Below are 24,179 nucleotides of genomic sequence, written 5' to 3' on the forward strand. Positions count from 1 at the left end.
CAATTTCACAGAGGACATGTCCATTCTATTTCTCCAGAGACAACGAAGCCATACTCAATTTTCCTCTCGTTCTTCGCTGACTCCACCACCACCAGAGCCACCTCCACAGCTGGTGAAGCTCCGGTGCCATCTCATTGACTCAATGCCCGCACAAAAGCGTTCGCTCGAAGCTACATCTCCCCCGCCTTCTCCTCCGCCACCGCTCGAGGAAGAAAAGGCCGATGATTCGCTACAAAGCGGCGAGAATCACATCCATGAACCAGTTGAAAACTCTTGTGGTGCGTGGTCTTTTAAACACACATGAACTCGTATATGTACATGTTATTTCATTTTGACGATATTCTCGACTTTTGGTCAGCATTGTCCTCTTCTTTTGATTTTGAGTTATTTTACTTCGTTCGTTGTTCTGTTGTTGATTCCCAGATTCCGATGACTTTCCTAACTCTAGTGGCGGAGAAAAAGACGAGTATTTCCTATCTCTCTTTTTATATTCTTCTTGCACTCACGCACCCTGGCGTGCACATCCACGATGAAAACTCTGGTTTACGTGATAAATTATTGAGTGTTTCTAGATTTTCCTGACGTAGTTCTATTGAAATAGATTTTTGGCGGAGTTTGATTTGTGGATGAACGGATTTTGTCTGAGATCTGCATGCCTTATTTTGTAATACGATTTGTTTACTTTATAGGTTCATGGGATATGAGCTTTGGCTTTATTTATGTTCGACTCTAAGAGTTGGATCTTTTAGTGATTGAAATTCTATATTCTGAGCTTTCTTGGTGAAGGTTGATTAACCTTGTTTCGGGACTTTAGTGCTTGCATTTCCTTCCATTTCTTGTTACTTCAATCTAAATCATGTGTGATCTGCTTTAAGTTAACCTGTCCTTATGATGTGTATTATGAATCACTTTCAATTGAATTCTGATTGGGAACTGGAGGTTGCTTTTTGAGGTATCCAGCATTACAATCCATGTGCCAGAATTAAGTTTGGTGGGGATGATTACCTGGAATCAGATGGTTGTTTCCACTGAAACCTAGTTTGTTTCTGGGAATATTTGAATGGATATCTGATTTTACCAGCGATAAACTTTCACCTTCTTGAGACTATTTAACATTATGAAGCTTGTATGATTGGATTCCATGCGACATTTAATCTCTTGCTGCTCTCTTAATGGCATTACCACTTGGGACGCCATCTTGATATCCACGGCATGCTCGTCTCTTGACTTGTTGCATACAATACAATTGCAGCTTGGTAACCACCCAGCATACTATCAATCACATGAAAGCCTATTATTGGAAGTAGTAAACCGTACTTTTTCCTATCAATTACTATTCTTTCCTAGCCAAAATACTCTCTGAAGCTTCCTTGTATTTTTTGTTAAGAAAAAAAGAAAGAAAAATAGTAAAGTCAAAGCACCAGATAAGTGATGATTATGAGTCTTTAGTCATTTCCATTTTAAAGTTTTGCCACTGGAAGTATATCATTGCGATGCATCTGATCATGTATTGAATTGGATGCTCGTTTTTCTGTGCTTTTTCTTTCTTGGTTATGGCTTTGTTTCTTGTGATGTAAAGAGTGGTAATTCCGAGTGGAGTACAAACTTCGTAGTTTTATTGGAACAGTTATAAGTTTTGCTCATAGGTTCTGATTATCAGAGCATAAAATTGTGGGTTCAGTATGTGACAGTAGCTACCATAAGGTTACTTAGATGCTAGATATCAGTGTAGGATCCCCACCTACCCACACTATTATGTCATGAACATTATGCACGACATGTTGAATTGGATGGCAAATTAAATTTAGGAAAAATCATACTTCATTAAATATGAGCTGAGATTAGAAAACGCTGATTAAATTTTATAGGCGTGGGCTTTAATTAAGGGAAGACCAGATTTAATAAGAACGCACACACAAAGCATATATTTTAAATAATTGGGATTCATTTGGGGCCTCCATTGAATCAGTCGCTCTTAACTCTTTTTACTTCATGGACGAAGTCACAATTTTGCTAATTTCATGTGAATTTTAGGATTAATTACGCTGAACTTTTTTGCTGTTGAATCCAGATTCATTGTCGTGAAGCTGGCAGAGATACGCAAAGAAGTTCAATGTCCAATATGTTTAGGTATGCGTTTTGTAATCTTTTTCAGATCAATTTTGCATCATTGTTCTGCTTAGTTTTCCATGCTTTTGTGGTATTGAACTGTGACGGGTGAATTGCTTAAAAGTAGAGTTGGTTTGAGTCTTTGAGAATCTAGTTTTTGTTGCAGCACCTCCCTGAAAATTTTTGAAATTGTCAAATGTGATGAATGTTTTTTTCTTGTGATTCAATCAAAAGGTGGTTGGAGCTGTCTGGACTTGTGAAGTACACATATTGAACTTTATTAGGCAGCGTGAATTGAGTTTTCATTTGAAGTTGTGAATTTAACTATTTTTTCCTGTCATTAGCTGTAAGGCTTAATTTCCTCCAACATACACATGGGAAAATAGTCTGAAAAAGCTGAGTGCTATAGAAACTTATTATTGCATGAACCCAAAATGATGATCTACATTTACTTACTGGTTGTTGCATTGTTTCAAATACTTTTCTTTCTACCATGAAACTGGGCTACATGTGTGCAAACAACTTTTCTTTATCTTTGTTCAAGCCATTTTTATACTGTACTCTATTTTCAATTTTTCTGCGGACAGGTATCATCAGGAAGACAAGAACAGTCATGGAGTGCTTACATCGCTTCTGCCGAGAGTGCATTGACAAATCCATGCGACTTGGGTACTTTGTTTTCCTTCTCACCTATTGGTTAGTCATTGAAATGTTCTTGGTTTTTATAATTTTATCTTTTGTCTGCCTCAATGCAGGAACAATGAATGTCCTGCTTGCCGCACACATTGTGCTAGTCGTCGTTCTCTGAGGGATGATCCAAATTATGATGCTCTTATTGCTGCTCTTTATCCGGACATTGATAAATATGAAGAAGAGGTACTAATGAAGCAGTTTCTTACCTTGTCTTTTGGGAAATATTAAATTTAATTGCATTGTGTGAAGCATTGTTCTAATTTTCATTACAGGAACTGGCTTTCCATGAAGAGGAGAAAGCCCGAAATAAGCAGGTAGCTGATCTCAATTTTATCTGAGAGTTTAATTCCTCGAGAATCATCTACTGTAGAATGGTCTTTTAATCTCAAGAGTAGATTGTTCTAACAATTTACTGCAAAAATTCTGAAAATAAATATATAGTTACTTCATTAACCATGACAAGACTAAAATTTTCCATGTTTCATTTATTTGGCTACACAATTTATGTTAGTTTTGCATTTAACGAAACTGCTTACATTCGAAGTCCTCGTACTTGATCCTTTTTGGCTACAGATCCAAGCTTCAATTGCCCAAACTTTTCGTCGACAAGCAGAAGCGCTGGGGAAGAAACGGACGTCAGCCAGAGCTATTACAGCTACATTTGTTAGGAGGCAAGGAAGTTATCGAAACTTGAGAACTCGGAGAAATCACAGAGCTATTGAAAATCAAGGATCTGATGAAGAGGAGGCTAATGGTCATGATGGTAGTAAGGACTCATCTTCTGATGATGAGCGTTCTGCTGAAGTCAAATCAAAACGATACAAAAGATGGGGAGGTGCTCGAATTTCACAGCCGTCTTCAGGAGCCAATGCTGATGGAGGCTGTGATGATAATGATTCAGAAGCAAACAGAGAAGTACTCGGTGCATCTGCTGGACTTGGCAGTACAGAAATTCTTGCCTGGGGTAGAGGTGGCATGCGCAGTAATACCCGATATGGTGTTCCCAATGGTGCTGGTGGCAAGATTTCCAGAAATAGCAGACTCTCAAAGCTAATCAATCGTCTCCAATGTGCGAATGAAAATAATGAAGCAGTAATACTACTAAACTTTTGCTCTGGTGATTTGGAAATTTTACATTCGATTTTTGTTAATAGCTGATTTAATTTTTAACATAGAGGTTAGTTGGGAGGGAGGAGTTACAAAATCCCTGGGACCAGAATACATCAAAAACTCCAAGACAACTTATTTAGTGCATTTGCCTATTACATGCTGAAATGACATTTGATTCTTTCATTTCTTGAAACAACTTGTGTGTTCGTGTTCTTATTTCAGTTGAAAATTAGTGTCATGCTTGTTTCTCTACATGAGGAGAAAATATCCAGCTTGAAGCGACCTTACTTGAGCTGCAGCCCCACATCTTCAGTTAAACACTTATGCCAGGTATCCACCTGCTTCTTACTCTCGGTCTTTCAAGTTCAACTAAGTATAAGATGGTAGGATACAGAATGTAAATAGTTTTGAAACCTTGTCTCTTGTAGTATGTTGCTCAGCAAACATCCTTGGAAGCTAGTGAAATTGAGATACTGATAGTAAAAGACTTTCATCCTGTTAACAACACTTCAAGTCTAAAAAAAGAACCTGGCCTCTCAAATCCTGGTTACAATGAGTTGGAATTGTTGAACGATCATCAAATCTTGGGTATTGTTCATGCCCATTTTACTCAGCAAAATCTGGTAAGTTTTATCCTTGGTCAAATTTGAAAATGTTCTAATTGTGCTGATCCTCTGCTTAATATAAATCTAAAAAATTTGAAACTTTTAGATAGCAATTAAGCTTAACTCTCTCTATCACATCATCTCAATGAAATAACTCGAACAGCCAGGTCAGATTGAGCCCCCACACACATATATGCTGGCAAATCAATAATCATGAAAGCACAATGGATTCGGCATCCATGGCACACAAATAAATTTACCTCTTTTTCAGGTTTTAGGATACCGGAAAAAGGGACAAGTGTTGTAGAAGGGATGAGGACGAAGCTGACATCCATCTAAGTGAAATCTGTGGAAATGTGATGCTGGAAGGAGTTTTATTTCATTTTTCTACATACTGTGGATATGTTATTGTTCAGCTTAAGTAGTTTTAGGGAAGTTCAGGGTAGATATTCTACAGGAGCTGGTGAGATAGTCAATTGTGTTGTGTCCAGACTTATTTTATTTGCTTTATTATCCATCAATCTGATATATATATATATATATATATATATATATACATAGAGTTATATTTAGACGTGAAATTGTATTTGTTTGGTATTAGTCATATTATGTCACGGGATGCTTTTATTTTTTATAAATAAGTAACACGCATTTTTTTATAACACTTTATATTGAAAAACAATTGTCCGACAAATGACAATACATGTGGGTTGGTTGTTTGTTAACTTCTTAATTACAGGTTTGGATTTGAATCATATTTAAATGAAGCATTACTGTTATTATCCTTGTGAGAGCACTGTTGTTTATCTCATTCTGGTCAATTAATTTTAAAATCTGTTAAATTCATTTCATTCTAGTGTTTTATCATAGAAGATGAAACGTCATTCGATTCGTATGTAGGAGATTAAGGGTAGCTAGCCACGGTGTTTCAACAATCGTGAATGATCGATCATATGAGATATCTCAAGTCCCATTATCCTGTTGGTAGGATTTGACTCGATCATTTCTATATATGGTGGAGCTTTGGTTGTGACCTGAAATTCCCTGCCCCATTTTAGCTTTAATTGCACAATTTCCACTGAAATTATTGACAATTATTTTTGTACATGGATAGATTGGGCCTATTGGCTGCTAGTGTGTAAGCTTTCCACTGTCTTAATTCCACCATACCACTGGAAACATACATATATTTGTCGCAAATTCTAGTTCAAGGAAAAAGATATCTTCAAGAAATTAGACTCGTTTATTATTCCAACAATGATAGAAGAGCTACTCATAATTTTTCACGCGCCACTTATTAGTTATCAGCAAATGATCTGCACTGCTCCTAGAAGATAAGATTACCGCTAAAATCACACAGGAATTTGAAAATATAAAGAAGCTATTTACATGCACTAATATTTGTAATGCCACCATAAGCTGAATCCAACAGTTATCGAATTCCTTCAGCGATATTTGCTCCTAGTCTCCCCACTGTAAAGCCTACAAATGATAGAAAGAAAATGCTACATTATTCAAATTTGCGTTATTTTTTAAAGAATGTCATATCCCTATTTAAATTTCTTATACAATCTGCCAATATTTAGGAAGCATCCAGATCATAGCATTTATAACATTTTCTTGAATATCTGTTTGTGCACATACCAGTCATAAACAGTCGGAGCATTGGCTTGTTCCGGCTTGTCAAAATAATCAGCGCCTACATTCTTGGTGGCCTGGTTACTTCCGGGGTTGAACACACTCCGCCACACATTACTCTTTTGGCCGGCTGTTGGCGACAGATTATTCGGAGTCCCAGGTGTTTTTGGGCTCGTTGGCATTGACAGAGACCTCCCATACTTGCTACTACTCTCTGCGCCAATATCTAGGGACAAAATGATTTATACAAAGAAACGTATATGTTAAAATATATCCAGTCATATATATATATATATATATATATATAAAGCTACACCCAAAATTGGAAAAGAGGGTTCCCTTGGCTCGGACCTTTCATGCTTGAGGGATTGGAATAGAGTTTCTTGAGATGTTTGAGGCCACTTACTGCCGGTGGAGGTCCGGCTACAGCATCATCCCAAATTTGATCGATTAGCACCATTTTTTTATGCTTATTAAATATATTTACGTTCTTTTCCCGGTTAAGTACGACGATGCAAAGCTTTATGCATGTATGAGTACGACTGATAAGTATAAATAGAGAATTTGTTGCTGAAATATCTCCTATACACATGGAGAAAGTTTCCATTCAAAATCTTTCAAAGTTGCGAACTCGTAACGGTAGTTGGAATTAATAGAGTAAATTAATCTGGATCGTAAGTAAAAGACCAAGTAAATATAGGATCAGAGAAATTATAGCCAAGATGATGGGATTGACGTAGCATACGCATGTGCGTCTGCTTTTCCATTGGTTTTGGCTCCGTCTCTGGGAACCCATGAATATTCGAACTTGAAAAATCCATGAGACTCAAAAAAAAAAAGGTAATAAAGATTTGGGATGTATCATGTGGGTATATTTTGGAGAAATTACCAAGGTAGGAATCTATTCTATGGGCAAATTGTAGAATGACTTCATATTGAAAATTAACAATCTAAAAATCTCCCATGCCTTAAACTTCAATGTGAAACTCCCCTCATGAAAATTTAATGAGATAAAAATGTCATACCAATTGTTCTTTGTGATTAACGAGCTTTTTATATATACCAGTGTATCGACGCACGCACTTATATAATATTTTTATAATTTGTTTGATTTATATTTAAATGAAAATCAAAATATAATTATATGAAATAGTGAGGGACTACATTATAATTTTGGTAAATTGAAAAATAAAAAAAATCACCTCATTTAGAATTGAACATATAACATAAACCCAATAAACAATGACTTTATCTACTGAATTAAATATAACTTGCATTAAAATTCTAAAATTTTATTGATATATATATATATATATATATATATATATATATATATAGTTTTGATATCCTGCACACCTACCGTGCACACCTTTATGAGCACCCATGATGTGTCACTCATCCATTGGATGCACAATTTTTCTATATTTCATCACATCCAATGAGTGAGTGACACCTCATGGGTGCTCATAAAAGTGTGCACGATAGGTGTGCAGGATATCAAAACTATATATATATAATTACTAAAACAGACCATGACACCAAAATTAGTTACTCTAAATGTCTCAAATATTTTTTAAATGTGGAGAAGTAATTAACTTTTTCATGCTTCAATATGATTCACAATATATAAAAACATTTAAATGCGATTAGCTTTAAAGCATGAGTAGCTGGAAAGATGTTAACCGGTAAGAGGGTTATTGGTCATTTCAATGGTGTTTGATTGGACATCGTGGTACATTTATAGTGGCCACTTAAATTTAGTGATTCTTTTTTAAAAAAAATCATTATTTGATACACACCATGTAATCACATGCAGAAAGCCCCGGTTGAACTTAAACTATGATATTTTTCTTGTTTTCTTTCATATTCTTGCAAATGGAAACAAGAAAAAGTAAAGATCCAATTTAATATCTTGTTCGCATTTTAATGTGTGATCTAAGTGATCAGAAAGCCGGTGTTCAAACAGGGAATCAGAACCAACAATGTTGGAACTCAGATTTCTCTTAATCGGGCTTGCTTGCTTTTCTCTTGGCTTTCAAACCTTGTTTCTCTCGAGGTCAGCTCTCTCTTTTCTTTCCCTTGTACTCACAGTGCTCCGAGTGACTTTTTCTATAGCACAAAATGTTAAATTTTTGGCCTCTTGCACTAATGCTGTCGGTTGTTTCACCGGCTATTGAATGAGATATACAGATAAGTTAATTTGCGATTTATTTTAATTTTTTGGGTGGGTTTGGGTTTGCTTTAAATCAGGATAATGAGATGCACTGATTCTATGTATGTAGCGGATCGGAGTGCTCTATTGCGTTTGCACAACGTTTGTTCAAGATAATTCTTTTGGTTTTGATGAAAACGTAGATATTTTCGGGGTCGCGGACAGCTTGAATAAATAGTGTGTGTGATATTCATTTGCTGTGTTGAAGTTAATAGTTGAATGATGGAACAAAAAATGAGGGTCAAATTGATAGCTTGCGTTGTTTGTGACTTTAATTGATAATTTTTCTAATCATACATTAGTCCTTGGCAGACCTACTATGTCGCAGTGTGTAGAGTGATACGGAGTATATACCAGATGGTTGCTGATGTCCAATTTTATGCCTTTTTTTTCTATTGACTATAACACTGGTGATGGTCGGGTAAATCGGGTGAACTTTGTGGGGTGATTTTATCGGGCAGGGGGAATTCTTCTCAAGAATGTGAGAAACTGGGCTGAACAGACTACTCCGACGCTTAAATCAGGTAACTGTTTCTCGCAAGGAAAAATGCTATGGGTAAATATAGGAGATAAGGTAACGAGATTGCTACTTATGGCAAAATGACTTCTCATACTCTACTTTCTTACATTGCCACATCTAACAGTTCAGACGGGCACTATTCCAATCACATCATCTTGACATGTGCTGAGTGACACACCGATAATTCTGAATTATAGTATTATTGTCCATACATGGTTTGATCCATTGATATGCAAATTGTGCTTAAAATTTAGATTTCCAGACGGATTTACAATTTCAGAACAGCAGATTGAGAATAATGCTAATTGATATGGATGGGTTCAGTTTTACTGATAAGTGGGACTCATGTTTCTGCTAGTGCTAAAGTGGGGATTGAGCTAGGCGCAGGCGTGGCGTTTCTGCTGATTGTCACCGGCTCAGGAAAAGATGGCAAAACAATATTCTTGGAATAGCCGGTAAGTTCATCCATTTAAATAGGTTAACATTTATTTCTCTATTTTCCACATCTATCATATAAAGGCCAACACAGCGTTTTCATTTTATCTTCTTATTACAATACATAATTCAGATTATTTATATGAAACAAATGGATATATAGGGGCGGAGGACATTAAGTTTAGACGCAAAAATTAAAAGAGCAGGCAGTAGATAATGTGTATATATGACAACTACAACGTGAGAGAGACATATGATATATGCATGTGTCGTCGTCCACACAACAATATCCGCCGCTGCAAATAATCCAACCTACGTTTAACTAATTTATTACAAGATAATAATAAATATAAAAGATGCGAGACGACCAGGGGTCGATGAAGTCAAAGAAGAGGTTGAATTGAATGGGTCCGCCACTCCGCTGTCTCCTTTAACTCGGACACTAGGTAATGCACGTGGGGACCTGACTGACACCTATTATGCCCTTAAATTCGTCCTTGCAAACTTTCTTATTTTCTTGACAATATGTACTTAATTATGGGTCTAGATTTATATAAAAATATGATTTTTTTATCAGATAAAAATTATTTTTAAGATATGAAACGGTCTAACTATCTAATATCATGCATGGTCTGTGTTCACATAATTATCATCCATTTCGCTTACAAAAAAATAAATTATCATCTCATCTTTAATATTCAAAATAAAAAATAATTTTATGAACTTATGGGCAGGAAATAGTGTGCTTTGGACTCAATTTTATGAGTTCTACTATGTTGCATTAATTGGCAAATTCCATTATAAGTGGGATGTATTCATTTTTTTATAAAAATTTTATTTATTAGCATAAGAAAATGTTGGGGAAGTGGAGGCGCCGCTGAGCGAGCGCCGTAGCGTAGGGCATACGTAAGCAGTGGGAGATGATCACACGTGTTTGTGACAAGTCAAGTCACGTCTTATCAGGCGCGGTGGCTTATGCATTGCCTCCTTCCAACCCCACTAATCTTTAATTTCTCTCTACAAATTTCTATCCTCTCTTATTTAACACAGCTAAGAATTTAAATGATGATAAAAAATAATATTCATTGTTGCACTGTCACATTGATAATATGTAGTTATCTGAGGTTTACCTCACATTTAGAGTATAATGATTATATTTTTAATACTTTTATTTGATATCTCGAGGAAGGTCCGAGTCTTGGGTACTGGATATTCTCGGGTGATGAATTAGGTCATAGAAAGCTTTAGGCCGGTTCGATAATAATCGGACAAATGACTGACTGTCCGAGACATCATCTCCTCGGGTTGTCAAAAACTGGGATTCCAAACGAGTTCTCGGTGATGGTTCTTTACCTGGGTGTTCGAGTGCACAAGTATGAGATACCTTATCTTTTTAGTCATTACTGTCAGAATCGTATGGATTTGATAAGGTGAAAGGGGATAATTTGGCGTGTTAGAGAAGTTGGTGTCAGAAAATATGGTATGATCAATCATTTTGCCACAATTAGTAAGTGAGCACTGAAAATAAGGTCATCATTGACTTTATTTCTATAAATGTAAGGTTTGTTTAAACATTAAAGTATTCATTGTTTCATATATCTTCAACCCCTACCATTTACTCTCTTAAAAAATACACCATTAATAATGCATTTCTCCTTGCTATATTGTTTCTCATTATTCATCGTCTTACTTAAGCATCAGAGTGACCACGTCGGACATCTCTCCGGCGTCCATTCACGTCGTTATCTTCGTATTTGCATAACAGCACCAGCTTTTCTCGGGAGCAAGATATCTAGTGTTGAGACATCTAGTTGTGCTCTCATCCCTCATCATCTTCATAACCCAATCCGATAAAATTGCCCACACATCTTGCACTCATTTTTATCTTATCGCATCATAATCTTTTACCAATTGACAATCAAACGATATATCCGGTAGATTTTGACGTAAAAGTATCAACAAATCCTATATATACAATGACACAAGTCATTATCGCCAAATTAAATATTTCGTATTTCTTGAACTAAAAGAACCAACACATGTATTTTATACATATGTGAGGCCAACATGATTATTTTACATAACACTAATGCATACAACCATTTTTCCAAAGGTACACCCAACAGGTGTGGAAATGGCTGTACTCTGTTTCCTTTTAATTCTTCAAGCTCATACTTCTGTACCCCAATATTTAAAATTGTACATTGAAAAAAAAAAAACTCATAAAAAGTGAGCTGACATCCAATACATTCATTGTCATCAGAATATAAAAATTTAATCAATTGTAAACGATATTATTGAGATCGTTCAATATCAAATAAGCCGAGATCAAATCATTTCTGAAACTAAAACAACTCATAACGATATAAATTTACTTCAATTAACAGTTATAAACATTGATCATCACAAATAACAGATATATCAATTTATCTTATTTCACTTATTAGGATATATGTTATTTCCAACAAATAAAAATGGTAAATTGCATTAAATCGTGTTGTCTTAATTTTAAAAACTCTAATTTCCATAAAAATAATAAATTTACATTAATTTTCCAAGGCCTTACATAGTGCAAGTCTGTTTCGATTATATTAAATTGATGTCAATTTAAAGTAGGCCATAATGGTGTTTTGAAAGGTGACTGGACGAAGGATATCGTTAATTTGAGTTCCTTTTCGTCACTGTATGAATTCGTGCAGTCATCACTGTTGTCAGGTAATTTTTCACCGCCTGTACAGACTTCATTTTGCAGTCAAACTAATGTACCACCAAAAATAAATATTTAGAATCAAATCGAATTTAATCGAATAAATGCACGCCAAGTTACATACATGTGGTACATTTATTTAGTGAATTTTGATGACCCAATTTTTTTGTTTAGAAAAGATGGACGGGCTTATTGGGAAATTAATAAGATTTTAAGAGAAGTATTGGAATTTATTTAAAATAAAAAGAAACGACCCAGTCTGTCACATCGCATGGTGAAAAGTAATAAATAACAAACGGCGTCTAAGGATGAGTAGGGTTGGCCTTTAAGCAGCAAAATGGAACGACGTGACCATAACGCCGCCGTTATATATTTATTTATTTAAGGAGCGGGTTCTCGCCGTCCAGCCGACGATTACGGGAGACTGCGGGACCCTTACTTTTACCCTCACTCCCACACACATAACATAACACCATCCGCTTTGAAAATTCTCCCGACCTCCAATCCACTTCTCTCTCTCTGAAACTCCTCTTCTCTCTTCCATGGCTTCCACACGAGAAGGTCACTACAGGGGAGTCAGAAAGCGTCCATGGGGGCGTTACGCTGCCGAAATTCGCGATCCATGGAAGAAAACCCGCGTTTGGCTGGGCACCTTTGACACTCCCGAGGAGGCGGCGCTGGCATACGACGGAGCCGCCAGGTCACTCCGGGGAGCAAAGGCCAAGACCAACTTCCCCGGGCCTCCTGAGGGGCTCTCCTTGGACCTCAACCTTCCTTCCGACCACCGGTGGTTGTCTCCGTCCGGAAGACTCATGATCAACGAGTTCATGCACACTGGGCTGCTGAAAGACGTCGTGCCACAGGGAAATGCCGGACACGTGGCGACCTCATCAATGGCTCCGTCCGTTGATGGCGATGGTCCGGCGAAGTATTTTGGGATAGTGAGACGTGGGTTGCCCATAGATTTGAACGAACCTCCACCTCTGTGGATGTAGGCATATTTTTTTTTGGTGGCACTTTGTTAGATTATGGTTTTTTTAGCATGTCAATGCTTTCGGACAGCAGTTTTCTCTCGACTTAGCTCCGGTTATCATGATCAGATTACGTATCTTCACGTCTGTATATATTTGTTTAATTTTTCCTAAGATTGCCGGAGTTCTCCTCGAGCTTGTTGACACCTTGTCATCTTTCCTACCACTGAATGTATCTTTTATCCCACGATTTTCTTGGATTATTATCATTTGAACATTTCCCTGTATTACTTGGTTAATTTTTTATTGTTATTATATGCACAGGGCTTGTTTTTTTAATTCTAATTATCTAGATAGAAAGAGGGAAAAAAAAGGGAAGAAGAGGGAATTGAGTGTTTGGGAGCGCAAGCGTGTGGGCATAATGCAAGTGATAGGGGATTTCTATTCATAGGATTAATAATAGTACCACGTTCTCGCGGTTTGTGGCTGCTTTTTCCAGCATAACGATTTTGTATATTCATCGTGGGATTGGATTTCCTTTGAACGCGTTAGGCCAACATTCACGTGGGCTTCTCCGATTTGACCCTTCAACTGCATCTCTACTGTAATTATTAAATATTGAAAGGACTACGTACGGAGTACCATTCACAAAATGTCGAGAGTTTCTTCTGTTCCAAAACAATTTCATTTGTAAAACTTTAATTAATATATTATTTGAATCTGGATTCTGTAATATTTTTAATTAAATTAGTTTGGGGCGTTCTGTGCCTAATTTACGGCGTAATATTCAGGTCAAAAAGTTACCCACTTTCCCCCCCCTTCTTCCGCTGGTAGTAACATTTTGTGAAGTGAACACAAGGGGTATCAAGGAACGACATTATTGAATAGTGACATTCAGAAATTAGCATCTTGTGGGGGACATAATTGATTTTTCACCTCACAGTTTGATGAGTAAAGCTAAATTTTTACCTTTTTAACCAAAGTGTAAAAACATTTTAGTTTTTACCTACTTGTGTCAACAAATTATAATTTTATAATATGATAAAATAATGCGTATGAAAATGCAAATTAAGGCCATTGTGTCACTTACCATTGATAGCATCTTCCTAAAGGTGTGGTGTGGTAACTCTGCATTAATTTATATATATAGAAATCGATAAAAGGAAATGCTACCTAGTCGAACGTTTTCTTGTTCGACATAAATGAAAAACCGAACACAAATAAAATAGTTCCCCCAGGATTGGTGGTTGTGAAGTAACATTAAATTCGGAATTGATTTTAGACATGGTGAAATTAAAAGAATTGGCAATGTCAGGAATACGCAGAGTGGAGACAGATAAATTTTGTATAGTAAAACACGCAAACGCGAGTCCCCACCATTTTGATTTATTTATTTTATTTTTATGTATAAAAATAGAGGAAGTTATTGAAAAATCCCCAATCAAAAAATTTTTTTGGCTTCACTCCTTACCCACAAAATTGTGGTACTATGTCATACAAAATGTGGTACACTTCATGTGGAAATGTGGTACTAAAAAAATACCTAGGGACTGAACACAAAAAAAAATGACGGCTGGGGACCGAACCCAAATTTCCCAATAAAAATATTTACTACCTAATAAAGCGTGAGCAGCAGCAGCACAGAAAAGCCGCAGATTCTTTCAGATCTTTGCGCTCCCCGGCCCCACCCTTTCAACTTTTAAATTCAATTTTTGTTATTAAATACACTTAATTACACGAATTTGTCCCCGCCGGCCGTCATTTCCACATCTAAAACTTACCAGCCATATTAATGGGGTAAATTTGCTATAAAATACCACTGAACAATTTTTTTTTATTTTAAATAGAAGTATTAGATAAATTTTTTAATGAATGCTATATTGTCGCGTTACTAGAAAATATCAGATTTGATTAATGTCCTTGTATATATACATATTAGAGTAGGTATTCATGTGAAGATCGTTGAGATGATATTTTATTATTTAGGTCATCTATAACTATTATATTTTGATCCAAAGTTTACATTAAAATAATCTGATTTCTGCAACAAATACAATATCCATACTTCAAATCTTACGGAAAAAAGAATATTCTCAAATATTCATTTTATTTTACATCACAGACAACAAGATGTTAACACGTTTAGAAGATATCTGAGTGATTTTGGAAGATCATGATCAAATTTACCAGATTATTGATTATCTAGTTTGTTTTTCTTATAAATGGATTTTCCTTTCAATTATTATCTTTGTATTTGTATTTCAATTATGCATTTCAATTTAATTATGAATTGTATTGTTATATTAATTTTTTTTGTATTTGTATTAAATTATATTATTTATAAATCATTATATCAAATTAACATAAATAAATAAATTTTTAAAAAATCAATAATTTAAAATTTACTTATAAAATTAATGAATAATTATAATTAATTTTTATGTTCAAATATATAATTAATAAATTAATAAAATAAGTATTAAATTATTATTTATACATCATTAATAATTATTAAAAACAAATAATTTTATATAAAAAAAATTGTTGCACCAAGTTTGGCGCAGTAGCTAAAATGGTGTGAAATTAAGAGCCTTCTTTTGTTGACATCATTTTAGCGTAGGATTAGAGATGACCTTAGACGTGATAAAACATTTATTATGTCCCTATTGAGATGTGATGAATCTATTTTGATGAGAAGAAAATAAAAATTAACGAAATGTCTTTTTTTTTTAAATGTAAATTTAGTGAAAAATATAAAGTATTAAAAATTTAAAACTAACAAATCCTCGTTTAATTTTATATATATATAGATTTCATCATTCATCATACATTTGTTAACATGGTGTATACCTATAAAAACACCACCCTAGCTATAAATCAAGGGTATTTTTTTATATAGTGATAATGAAATTTATTCGCTTTCACACGCCAAAAATAAAATTGTGGAATTTTTTTTCACAAAAACTTATGTGAGACGGTTTTACGGATCGTATTTTGTGAGAAACAAATATCTTATTTTGGTTATCAATGAAAAAGTATCACTTTTTTATTGTGAGTATCGGTAGGAAGAACCCGTCTCACAAGAGACATATTCCTTTCTTTTTGAAAGGCACTCACGTATAGTTCCAACAATGCTTAAATTGTTTGATCCACCAAATTAAAAACACATAAATACATGTCATTTTTGTTGCAGCTTCAACTGAAATATATAATGTATGCAAACAACATTTTTATTTTTTCAGTGTCTTTCTAAATTATCTACTCCTCTAAATTCTAAACATTTTTATATATTTTATATTTTGACGCTGAAATAGGGCTAGCTCCTAACGTAGAAATAAAATATGAATTAGAAAATCAGAATATATATTTATATAAAAATATTTATTGTGCAGCAAATGTTGAAATATAGTAATACTCATAGAGGGTGGTCGCTGTGAAGGTTGAGATTTTGTCGATCAAAATGGGCCACGAATAAAGTCTACAGTCTGTCGGTAATATAATATATATATTTATTTATTTATATGTCATCTTATAGTAATTAATTCATTCTTATAATATGATGGAAACAAGAATAAATTTAAATATTAAGGACGAGGTTTGTGGATATTTTTTTTTTGTTTTTTCGATAAATAAAAAAACGAGCACTGTAAATAAAGGTAGTAAATATATAAAGATGGAATCTCACAATTTCTTGATAATTTATTGATTTATATATACGTAAATAATATCAATTAGATGAATGATTGTTTTATTAAGAACTCATTTAATGCTTGCAATGGGGACATTTGAAGTACGTATGGGTCAATCAAAGGTACTAACAAAATTATCACTGCGCATCGAACAATATTGGATTGGACCAATCACATAATTCTTGTAATATTTTTGATGGATAAAACTATCTTAATTACATTTTGTTTAATTTAAATAGATTTGGAGTGAAGGTCACCGATTTTCCCAATAAAAAAAGTGTGTGGGCCAGCGAGCAGCCGCCCGCACCTACCTCCATTTTTTATCCATTGATTATATTATAATATTTATTAAGTAATAATATCTTTGTTAATAACTACATGAGTTTCAGTATTTATTTATTTTTTCCTAGTAATTAATAATTTATATGTGGCGATTGTTGGCGATGATGGTGGCGTGTAATGACATTTCTGTCTGCGTGTGGGCCCCACTCGCAGCCGCTAGCCGGCTTAATTGTCTATGTTAAATCCGACACCTCACCTAGCTACATGACAAACTTATTTAATATATATATATATATATATATTTATTTGGAGAGAGAACGGAATAAGTACCAAGATTAGGATTTGGGTGTGGGTTGTTTCAGTTTTCTAGTTCGGACACTTGTATTATCAACAAGTGTTAACTGAAAATCACATATGGTTACCTGACGATAAAAGTGCTTGAATATTCTAAGAACAAATGGTAAATCGATGTATATTTAGATTTTATAGATCATTTGTGGATGTTTCAGATTAGGGACACCCATATTAGGTTGGTTAATGGATGTTAATAAAACCCATTAATTTTCGTCCACCAACTGTAGGCGCAAGAATTAATAATCTTGACTTGACATGACAGCCAAAAAATTCATCATAATGAACGACGTTATTTCGAAATTTACGATGATTTTTCGTAAACCATCGCAAATTTGTGACGGTTTTTCGTAAAGCTTCGCAAAGTGAAAAGCGTCAGTTTTTTTTTTTTAAAAAAATGTTCGCTATTTGTGACGGTTTTTTAACACCCGTCGCTATGTGCGACGATTTTTCAAAAACCATCGCTAATTAAGTTATTTTTAAAATAATAATACTATTTATTTTTAGTAATATTTGTTGTAAAATTTTAAAAATATTAGAAAGATATTGAAATATTAAAAATAAAAAAAATAAGTAAGTGGACAGTGAGACCCATAAATAATGAAAGTTGAAATTAAATGAATGTAGATGTGTATTAATAATGGAAAGTATTAATGTAATGAATATGTAGCTCGTGGACCACATCATTTTTGATGAGATGTGGAGTTATTAACATGGATTAATTCCGACGGATGCGGATGCCCTTGTAATGATATATATATTTACCAAAAAAAAGGCCCACTGCTTGAGACTTTTTAAAAATACAGTTACTTAAAATAAAGGGGAAATTAGGCAGAGGGTGGGCAGCTTATCCACTCGTTATTATTAACTCTGGCTAGGAGATGTCCGTACAGATACGATTGCCGACCAAGTTCGCCCTCCCTCAAACGCTAACTACTGCTTTCACGAAATTCGGACTTCACTATTCACATCTAATTACGGCGATCCTTACATCGACATATTACAGACTGAGAATTTTCATGGTTCAGTACTACTCTGTATCTCTCTGCTGGTTTTTTTTTTATCTTTGTTTACGATTTTCGGCCGAGCAAGGTTGAACATATTAAATCAAGGAATTAATCTAACAAAATCTCGTCGAAAGAATCAAAAGCTTTCCGGTGGAGGGAGGTTGAGATCCAGATTCAAGTCTCTCCCATGTTGCGACTTCGGCGTGTGGTCAACGACTGTTGACGATGAATCTGAGTCGCCGGCGGGGAAGAAATCCACTGGCAGCCTTTTAAATTGGTTCATGAGCTCGGCGATTTCTTGACGAGACTCGGGACCAAGGTGCAGCATCGTGCTGTTGTCCGGTTTGTAGCTGACGAATCTGGCGTCGGTGATCGGCGGCAGCAACTTGAGGTTATTCTGAAAAGGAAATCTCATGGGCCGCCGGCCAAGAGTGAGGTCCAGAAGAAAACGATCAGGCGGCGGGGGGGCAGCCTCAAGGCCAGAAGATTCCACGGTACTGCTCTGGCTTGGGCTCCGATTGCTGGTTTTCTGAACAGAGGAATCGGGATGAGGAAAGTTGGTCTTGGCCTTGTGTCCTCGAAATTGACGGGCGGCTTCATCGTAAGCTCTAGCAGCCTCCTCCGCCGTATCGAATGTCCCCAACCACACTCGACTCTTCTTCCCGGGATCCCTTATCTCCGCCGCGTACCTTCCCCACGGCCTCTTCCTAACCCCGCGAAAATGCGTGCCATCACCACCGCGCCTCGTTCCCAGCGCCGCCGCGGATCTAGCCCTTGGAGCCATGACATTCAAAGAGAGAAAAAAAATCAAGAGCTTAATTAATAATATTAGTTTAGGGATGAATAAATTATTAAATGGTAGAGCTAAAAGTACGGGAGATGGAATGGCTGAGGATTGAATATATAGAGAGGCATTACAGTCAAAGTAGAGCCGGGGGAGTGGGACCCGCTGAGTTACGTGGCAGCCGATATCTGTTGGCGGTGGATACGTGAAAGCGTTGTCTATGTTAAGTGCATGACCGCTGTAATAAATTTGCATGCCTAATTGTCCTCTTCTGTTTACAAACCCCAAACACCTTTTATATTTATATTTAATAATTTGTCCAAATCAAATTTTCCACTATGTCCAAGGAGCAAGTGATTTTTCTGCACGTTTGTTTATTTTTAACATCCCATATCCAAGTGTATCTCAATTTTCTATAAATCATAAGTTTTTTGAATAGTGTTTTAATATTTGAGTTTGTCCGTAAATCTTTATCTGTGAGACATGTCTACTCTACCGATATTCACAATAAAAAATAATACTCTTACAATAAAAAATAATACTTTTTAATGGATGACCCGAATAAAAAATCTGTCTTACAAAATATGACTCGTGAGATCGTCTCACACAAACTTTTACATAATTTTTTTCGGTAAGCTAATTGAGAGTTGATATATTGGCAATAGCCAGATAGAAAATATACAATATAGTAGCTAGCGCAGCAATTAATTAATTAAATAATTATCTAAAAAAGGTGGCAAAGAAAGAAATACATTAACTTCATGTATCAAGCGGTTAGATTGCGTATAGTTCTTTCAACTTGAAAGTGTAACCTCAAAAAAGTATCATCTATATTTATTGAAAAAGTAAATAATTATTGCACTATTTATCTCTATATATATATTCCAAAGGAAAATAAAAATGTATCGGTTTATATATATAATTTATTGATTGAAGATAGTTTTCTTTTAACAAATTGAAAATAGTTTTGAATGCAGCTGATATATTTATTAATTAAAAGCGAGAGGGAATCTGTTATAGGAAGTGGCAGCATTCGTACAGGTTATAGGGCAGGTTTTGTCATGCTATTTAGATACACAATGGCTTAATCAACTCGATTTTTAATAATATGTATCATGAATGAAAAAATATGATCATTAATTGAATATATAAATGAATAAGAGTAAGTTTTTTGTGAGACGATCTCACGAATTTTTATTTGTGAAACGAGTCAACCTTACTGATATTCACAATAAAAAGTAATATCTTTTCATAAATTACTCAAATAAGAGATCAATCTCACAAAATACGAATAATAAGATCGTCTCATACTAATTTTTATCAATAAATAATTATGATTTATCATTTAATACACGTACGAAATGCTAAACGGATGAGAATATCATCCATAAAAATCGCATCTCATATCAGGCATTTTTGGTATTCGTTCGGTGATTCGATAAAAACAAGACACGTGTGTGTACGCGTGGGCAATTGCTATCATAGCAGTCCCGCCCGTGGATTGATTTATCTTTCGGCAAGAAAATCATCCCACGCTCCCCTGAAGCGCGTGATATAGAATTTGCACGTGGGGGGTCTAAATTTGATGGGGGCCGCCGTATCCTGTTGAATACAACCAAGTATTCTTTCCATTAAAAGAAACAAAAATACGAAAAAGTTTGGATATCCATTGCCAGGTCTGTATATTGACCCTTTATTTCATGCTTAAAAAACAAGAGGTAATTGATGAAAAATCTCCAATTAAAACAGTTTTTTGAGTTTATTTTTATTCACAAAATTGTGGTATTATGTCATACAAAATGTGGTACACTTCATGTGGAAATATGGTATAAAAAAGTATCCAGAGACTGAGAACAAAAAAAATCGACAGCTGAAGACTGAAGACCAGTGTTTTCAGAATCGATTTGATTTTAAAACGTCTGGTTACACAGAAGATAGGATAAAACAGTTAAATTACATAAAATTATAATATAATATATAATTAGATTATAAAATATTTTAAGTATTAATATAAATAATAAAAAGATATAATTATCAAGTTTAAAAACTAAATAACATAGATATATAAAATAAAATTATATCTATATATTTTTTAAATATAAAGAAATAATCAAAAAATACAAGAAATGAATTTTTAAAAAAAGAAAATTAAAAAAATGGATGAAGCAGTAGAACCAATTTTGAATTGGTATGCGATTTTAGAAACACGACTTGGAAGTGAAATCATATAATTTTTTATTTGATGTAATACATCAAATAATATGAAAAATATGTGCAATTTTTTATAATTAAATTATTGGATTAAATATTTAGGTTTTAATCAAAGTGGAGTGCGAGAATAAACATTTTGTAGTGCCAATAACAATTCTGTATCCTAAATTCCATCAGCCTGGAAATGCATGTATTCAATCCTATCTTATTAGGTAAACGCAGTTAGAAACTCTACTGTTGTTTCTTTTTGGTGTGGTCAGTGGTGTATTTAAAGCTGAGGTTTCGGTAGCGGAAAATTTAGAACACAACCAGTTCCTTCATTGATGTCGACCTCTAAACGTTGCAAGCAAGTGCACGTCAAGAAGTTCTCTTGCAAAGGGTAAGCAGTTGTTGTCGCTCCACGTTTTCATGTCAAAACAACAATAAACCATGAAATATCAATTTCCAGTCTTGCTGTTGACAAAATATCGTGCAAGATAATGTATTCCACTACAAGCTCGTCATTTTGTTTAACAATATTTCTAACTGGAGTAGTATATATATGCTGCAGCTCTAGGTTCTTGGTGCCAAAAAAATGTTGTTTGTACTACTTTGAGGAGGTGCCCAAAAAGTCCTCTTTCTGTTGAAATAATTTCTAATTTCAAACTTAGAGTCTTGCTAAACTAAGGGTCATCTTCTAGATGGTAAAGACAAAAAGATTTTTTAGACTTAGAATTTGGAGACTGGGATTAAACGATGATGTTATTTAAAATTTAGATTTACTGTGCTTAGAAAATTGGCGATTCTAGTGGGCATTAATAGGTCATTTTGTAAGCTACAAGGTGTAGAAAAAATCAATCAAGAAGCTCAACTCTTCTTGTGCACCAACTACACTTTCGAGGCTTGGGTTCTCAATGTAGCATATATCTGAAACCCATATATCACAACTGGAATAGACCCACCTATTCATATGAAATACTGGTCTTTGATTTTCATTTACAGAAGCCAATAAAAATGAAGTGGATTGCAGTAGTTTACCTGAGCCAGAGCTCCACAACATGTCATATTTGGCACTGCAAACAAAGAAATGGCGAGGGGGCTAGAAGATCCGCCTTGGTCCTTGACTCCCGAGAGTAGGGTGGGAAATAGTAATGAATTCGAATTACCCAAACATACGATAAAATAAGAAATTAAAAAAATATATTTATACAAACAGCAGGTCGTTTCTCTGCAAAGCTTTTTGTCTTCTATCATTCCCCCCCTTGACCAAGCAGCGAACCCCAAGAAACTGTCAATCCCCATTTACATTCTATTAAATGATCTATATTTTGAATAATGAGTATCTCGATCGTCTTCTTATTTTTTCCCACTAGTTTATATGTAAATGGTAGGAGTATTTATCAGATAACAAAACTAGTATTTCTTGAAAAGGATAAACTATGACTCGGCCAACTTGAGCATTTCAAGAAAGTAGGTTTCGACATTTATTAACTCTAAAAATAATTAGTCCTTTTTGGTCTGGCCTACAATAGATGACTGAAGCACAAACAATTTCGAGGATTAAATGAACCTGAGAGCACGGACGGCGAAATGGAAAGAAAGGGCGTGGAAGAAGAAGTTGGCGCCGTGAAGGAACACCACCACTCCGGTGCACCCCAGCAGGAATAATTGCAGCATCTTAGCTTCTCGATCGGATGATTAATCAACTTCTGAACCTGATGGAAATTTAAGAAATGATCAAGGAATTTGAGATTCTCTTCTCCTCACGAAAAAAACGTTTTGAAAAAAACATAAAACAGTTGGTGAATTACACGACGCCTCAACCAAAAATTTCGTGATGAGTGGAGGGAGAGCTGGTGGGGAAAATGGTGGAGAATACAAGTTAACTGCATAATATATAGAGCATTGAATTTTAGTAATGCTTTACAAGTATTTTCTTCGTTATATCGTGTTATTATATATTTAAATAATGATTTTGACTTCATATATATATATATTACTATATTATTAGGATTAAATTTGGACGATTATTTAGTATAATGAAAAGGAGATGACCCGCGATTATAATTTATAAATAGAAACGTTTATGTCATTGGACCAAGTGCGATATTAACAAATAGTTTTTTCGAATTAAATATATATACATTTATACATATATTTAAAGCAATTTTCAAATAAATTATTGGTGCTATGACGTGGCCTTCTCATCTTACAGCATGGAAAAAGCGAGGCTCATTGGCCCCCTCTCATCTTACATTAAATACATTTTTGAAATGATTTTTTTAAATAAAATACGAGAATAATTTTATAATTCAAATACATTTTAAAAATTAATTTGTACATGTATCATTTTTCTTATATATATATACACACACACACATTAATAAGAGCATTTTTGTTCAATAAATATTTTATTTCCAAGGCCTACTAGAACTCTTTATAGTATCGACACCCTGTGAATAGAAAATAATCTGAAAATAACTTCATCCAAATAATTTCACTAGGTAAAAAAGAAGAAATATTTGAGCGAGAAAATAATATATATGTTTGGTACTAACTTGTATAATACATTCATAATTAACTAGTATTTCTCTAATCACGTAGGCATATATTTGTTAATGACACTTTGATTGGATTGCGGTTGACATAACGAAGGCAGGCATATAAGTATGCAACCCTTTGGAATGCAAAAATTGATGTGTTCAAGGGGTCCACGAGGGTTGCAACCTCTAACACTTAATCCCACAAAACTTTCTATTTATTAGAATCGAGTTTTTATGATTAAGAAACCAACTTGATGGGCCAGAGCCGCAAAGTTTTTGTATTCTACTAGTCAATTTGAGAATTTGAGAAAAATGTGAACAGGGAATTTCAGA

General features: G+C 34.6%; 4 protein-coding genes across 4 annotated transcripts; 2 read left to right on the top strand and 2 right to left on the bottom strand.

Annotated features, from left to right (window-relative positions):
* Nucleotides 1-5,137, top strand: LOC140814606 (putative E3 ubiquitin-protein ligase RING1a). The gene is made up of 10 exons (XM_073173641.1): nucleotides 1-278; nucleotides 424-466; nucleotides 2,072-2,130; nucleotides 2,697-2,778; nucleotides 2,865-2,985; nucleotides 3,075-3,116; nucleotides 3,376-3,894; nucleotides 4,135-4,242; nucleotides 4,341-4,535; nucleotides 4,789-5,137. Exons 1-10 carry the CDS (start codon nucleotides 17-19, stop codon nucleotides 4,822-4,824), a joined length of 1,467 nt encoding a protein of 488 aa, XP_073029742.1. The 5' UTR covers nucleotides 1-16; the 3' UTR covers nucleotides 4,825-5,137.
* Nucleotides 5,138-5,883: 746 nt separating this feature from the next.
* LOC140814837 (dormancy-associated protein 1-like) lies at nucleotides 5,884-6,754 on the bottom strand. The gene is made up of 3 exons (XM_073173929.1): nucleotides 6,507-6,754; nucleotides 6,162-6,381; nucleotides 5,884-5,999 (listed from the first exon to the last, which is right to left on the bottom strand). Exons 1-3 carry the CDS (start codon nucleotides 6,745-6,747, stop codon nucleotides 5,963-5,965), a joined length of 498 nt encoding a protein of 165 aa, XP_073030030.1. The 5' UTR covers nucleotides 6,748-6,754; the 3' UTR covers nucleotides 5,884-5,962.
* A 5,458-nt stretch (nucleotides 6,755-12,212) lies between these two features.
* On the top strand, nucleotides 12,213-13,260 carry LOC140814138 (ethylene-responsive transcription factor 12-like). The gene has a single exon (XM_073173015.1). It carries the CDS (start codon nucleotides 12,572-12,574, stop codon nucleotides 13,022-13,024), a length of 453 nt encoding a protein of 150 aa, XP_073029116.1. The 5' UTR covers nucleotides 12,213-12,571; the 3' UTR covers nucleotides 13,025-13,260.
* Nucleotides 13,261-18,259: 4,999 nt separating this feature from the next.
* LOC140815125 (ethylene-responsive transcription factor 11-like) lies at nucleotides 18,260-19,207 on the bottom strand. The gene has a single exon (XM_073174237.1). It carries the CDS (start codon nucleotides 19,111-19,113, stop codon nucleotides 18,466-18,468), a length of 648 nt encoding a protein of 215 aa, XP_073030338.1. The 5' UTR covers nucleotides 19,114-19,207; the 3' UTR covers nucleotides 18,260-18,465.
* Between the last annotated feature and the right edge of the window lie 4,972 nt (nucleotides 19,208-24,179).

This window comes from Primulina eburnea, chromosome 15 (genome assembly GCF_022965805.1).
Source record: "Primulina eburnea isolate SZY01 chromosome 15, ASM2296580v1, whole genome shotgun sequence".
Taxonomy (NCBI): domain Eukaryota; kingdom Viridiplantae; phylum Streptophyta; class Magnoliopsida; order Lamiales; family Gesneriaceae; genus Primulina; species Primulina eburnea.

Excerpts from the sequence above, each read along its gene's own strand:
- LOC140814606 (XM_073173641.1), top strand. The coding sequence starts at position 17 with ATGTCCATTCTATTTCTCCAGAGACAACGAAGCCATACTCAATTTTCC. Across the intron at positions 279-423 it reads ACCAGTTGAAAACTCTTGTG|ATTCCGATGACTTTCCTAAC; the intron begins GTGCGTGGTCTT and ends GTTGATTCCCAG. Across the intron at positions 4,536-4,788 it reads ATTTTACTCAGCAAAATCTG|GTTTTAGGATACCGGAAAAA; the intron begins GTAAGTTTTATC and ends CCTCTTTTTCAG.
- LOC140814837 (XM_073173929.1), bottom strand. The coding sequence starts at position 6,747 with ATGTGTATAGGAGATATTTCAGCAACAAATTCTCTATTTATACTTATC. Across the intron at positions 6,382-6,506 it reads CAATCCCTCAAGCATGAAAG|ATATTGGCGCAGAGAGTAGT; the intron begins GTCCGAGCCAAG and ends TTTTGTCCCTAG. Across the intron at positions 6,000-6,161 it reads GCTCCGACTGTTTATGACTG|GCTTTACAGTGGGGAGACTA; the intron begins GTATGTGCACAA and ends TATCATTTGTAG.
- LOC140814138 (XM_073173015.1), top strand. The coding sequence starts at position 12,572 with ATGGCTTCCACACGAGAAGGTCACTACAGGGGAGTCAGAAAGCGTCCA.
- LOC140815125 (XM_073174237.1), bottom strand. The coding sequence starts at position 19,113 with ATGGCTCCAAGGGCTAGATCCGCGGCGGCGCTGGGAACGAGGCGCGGT.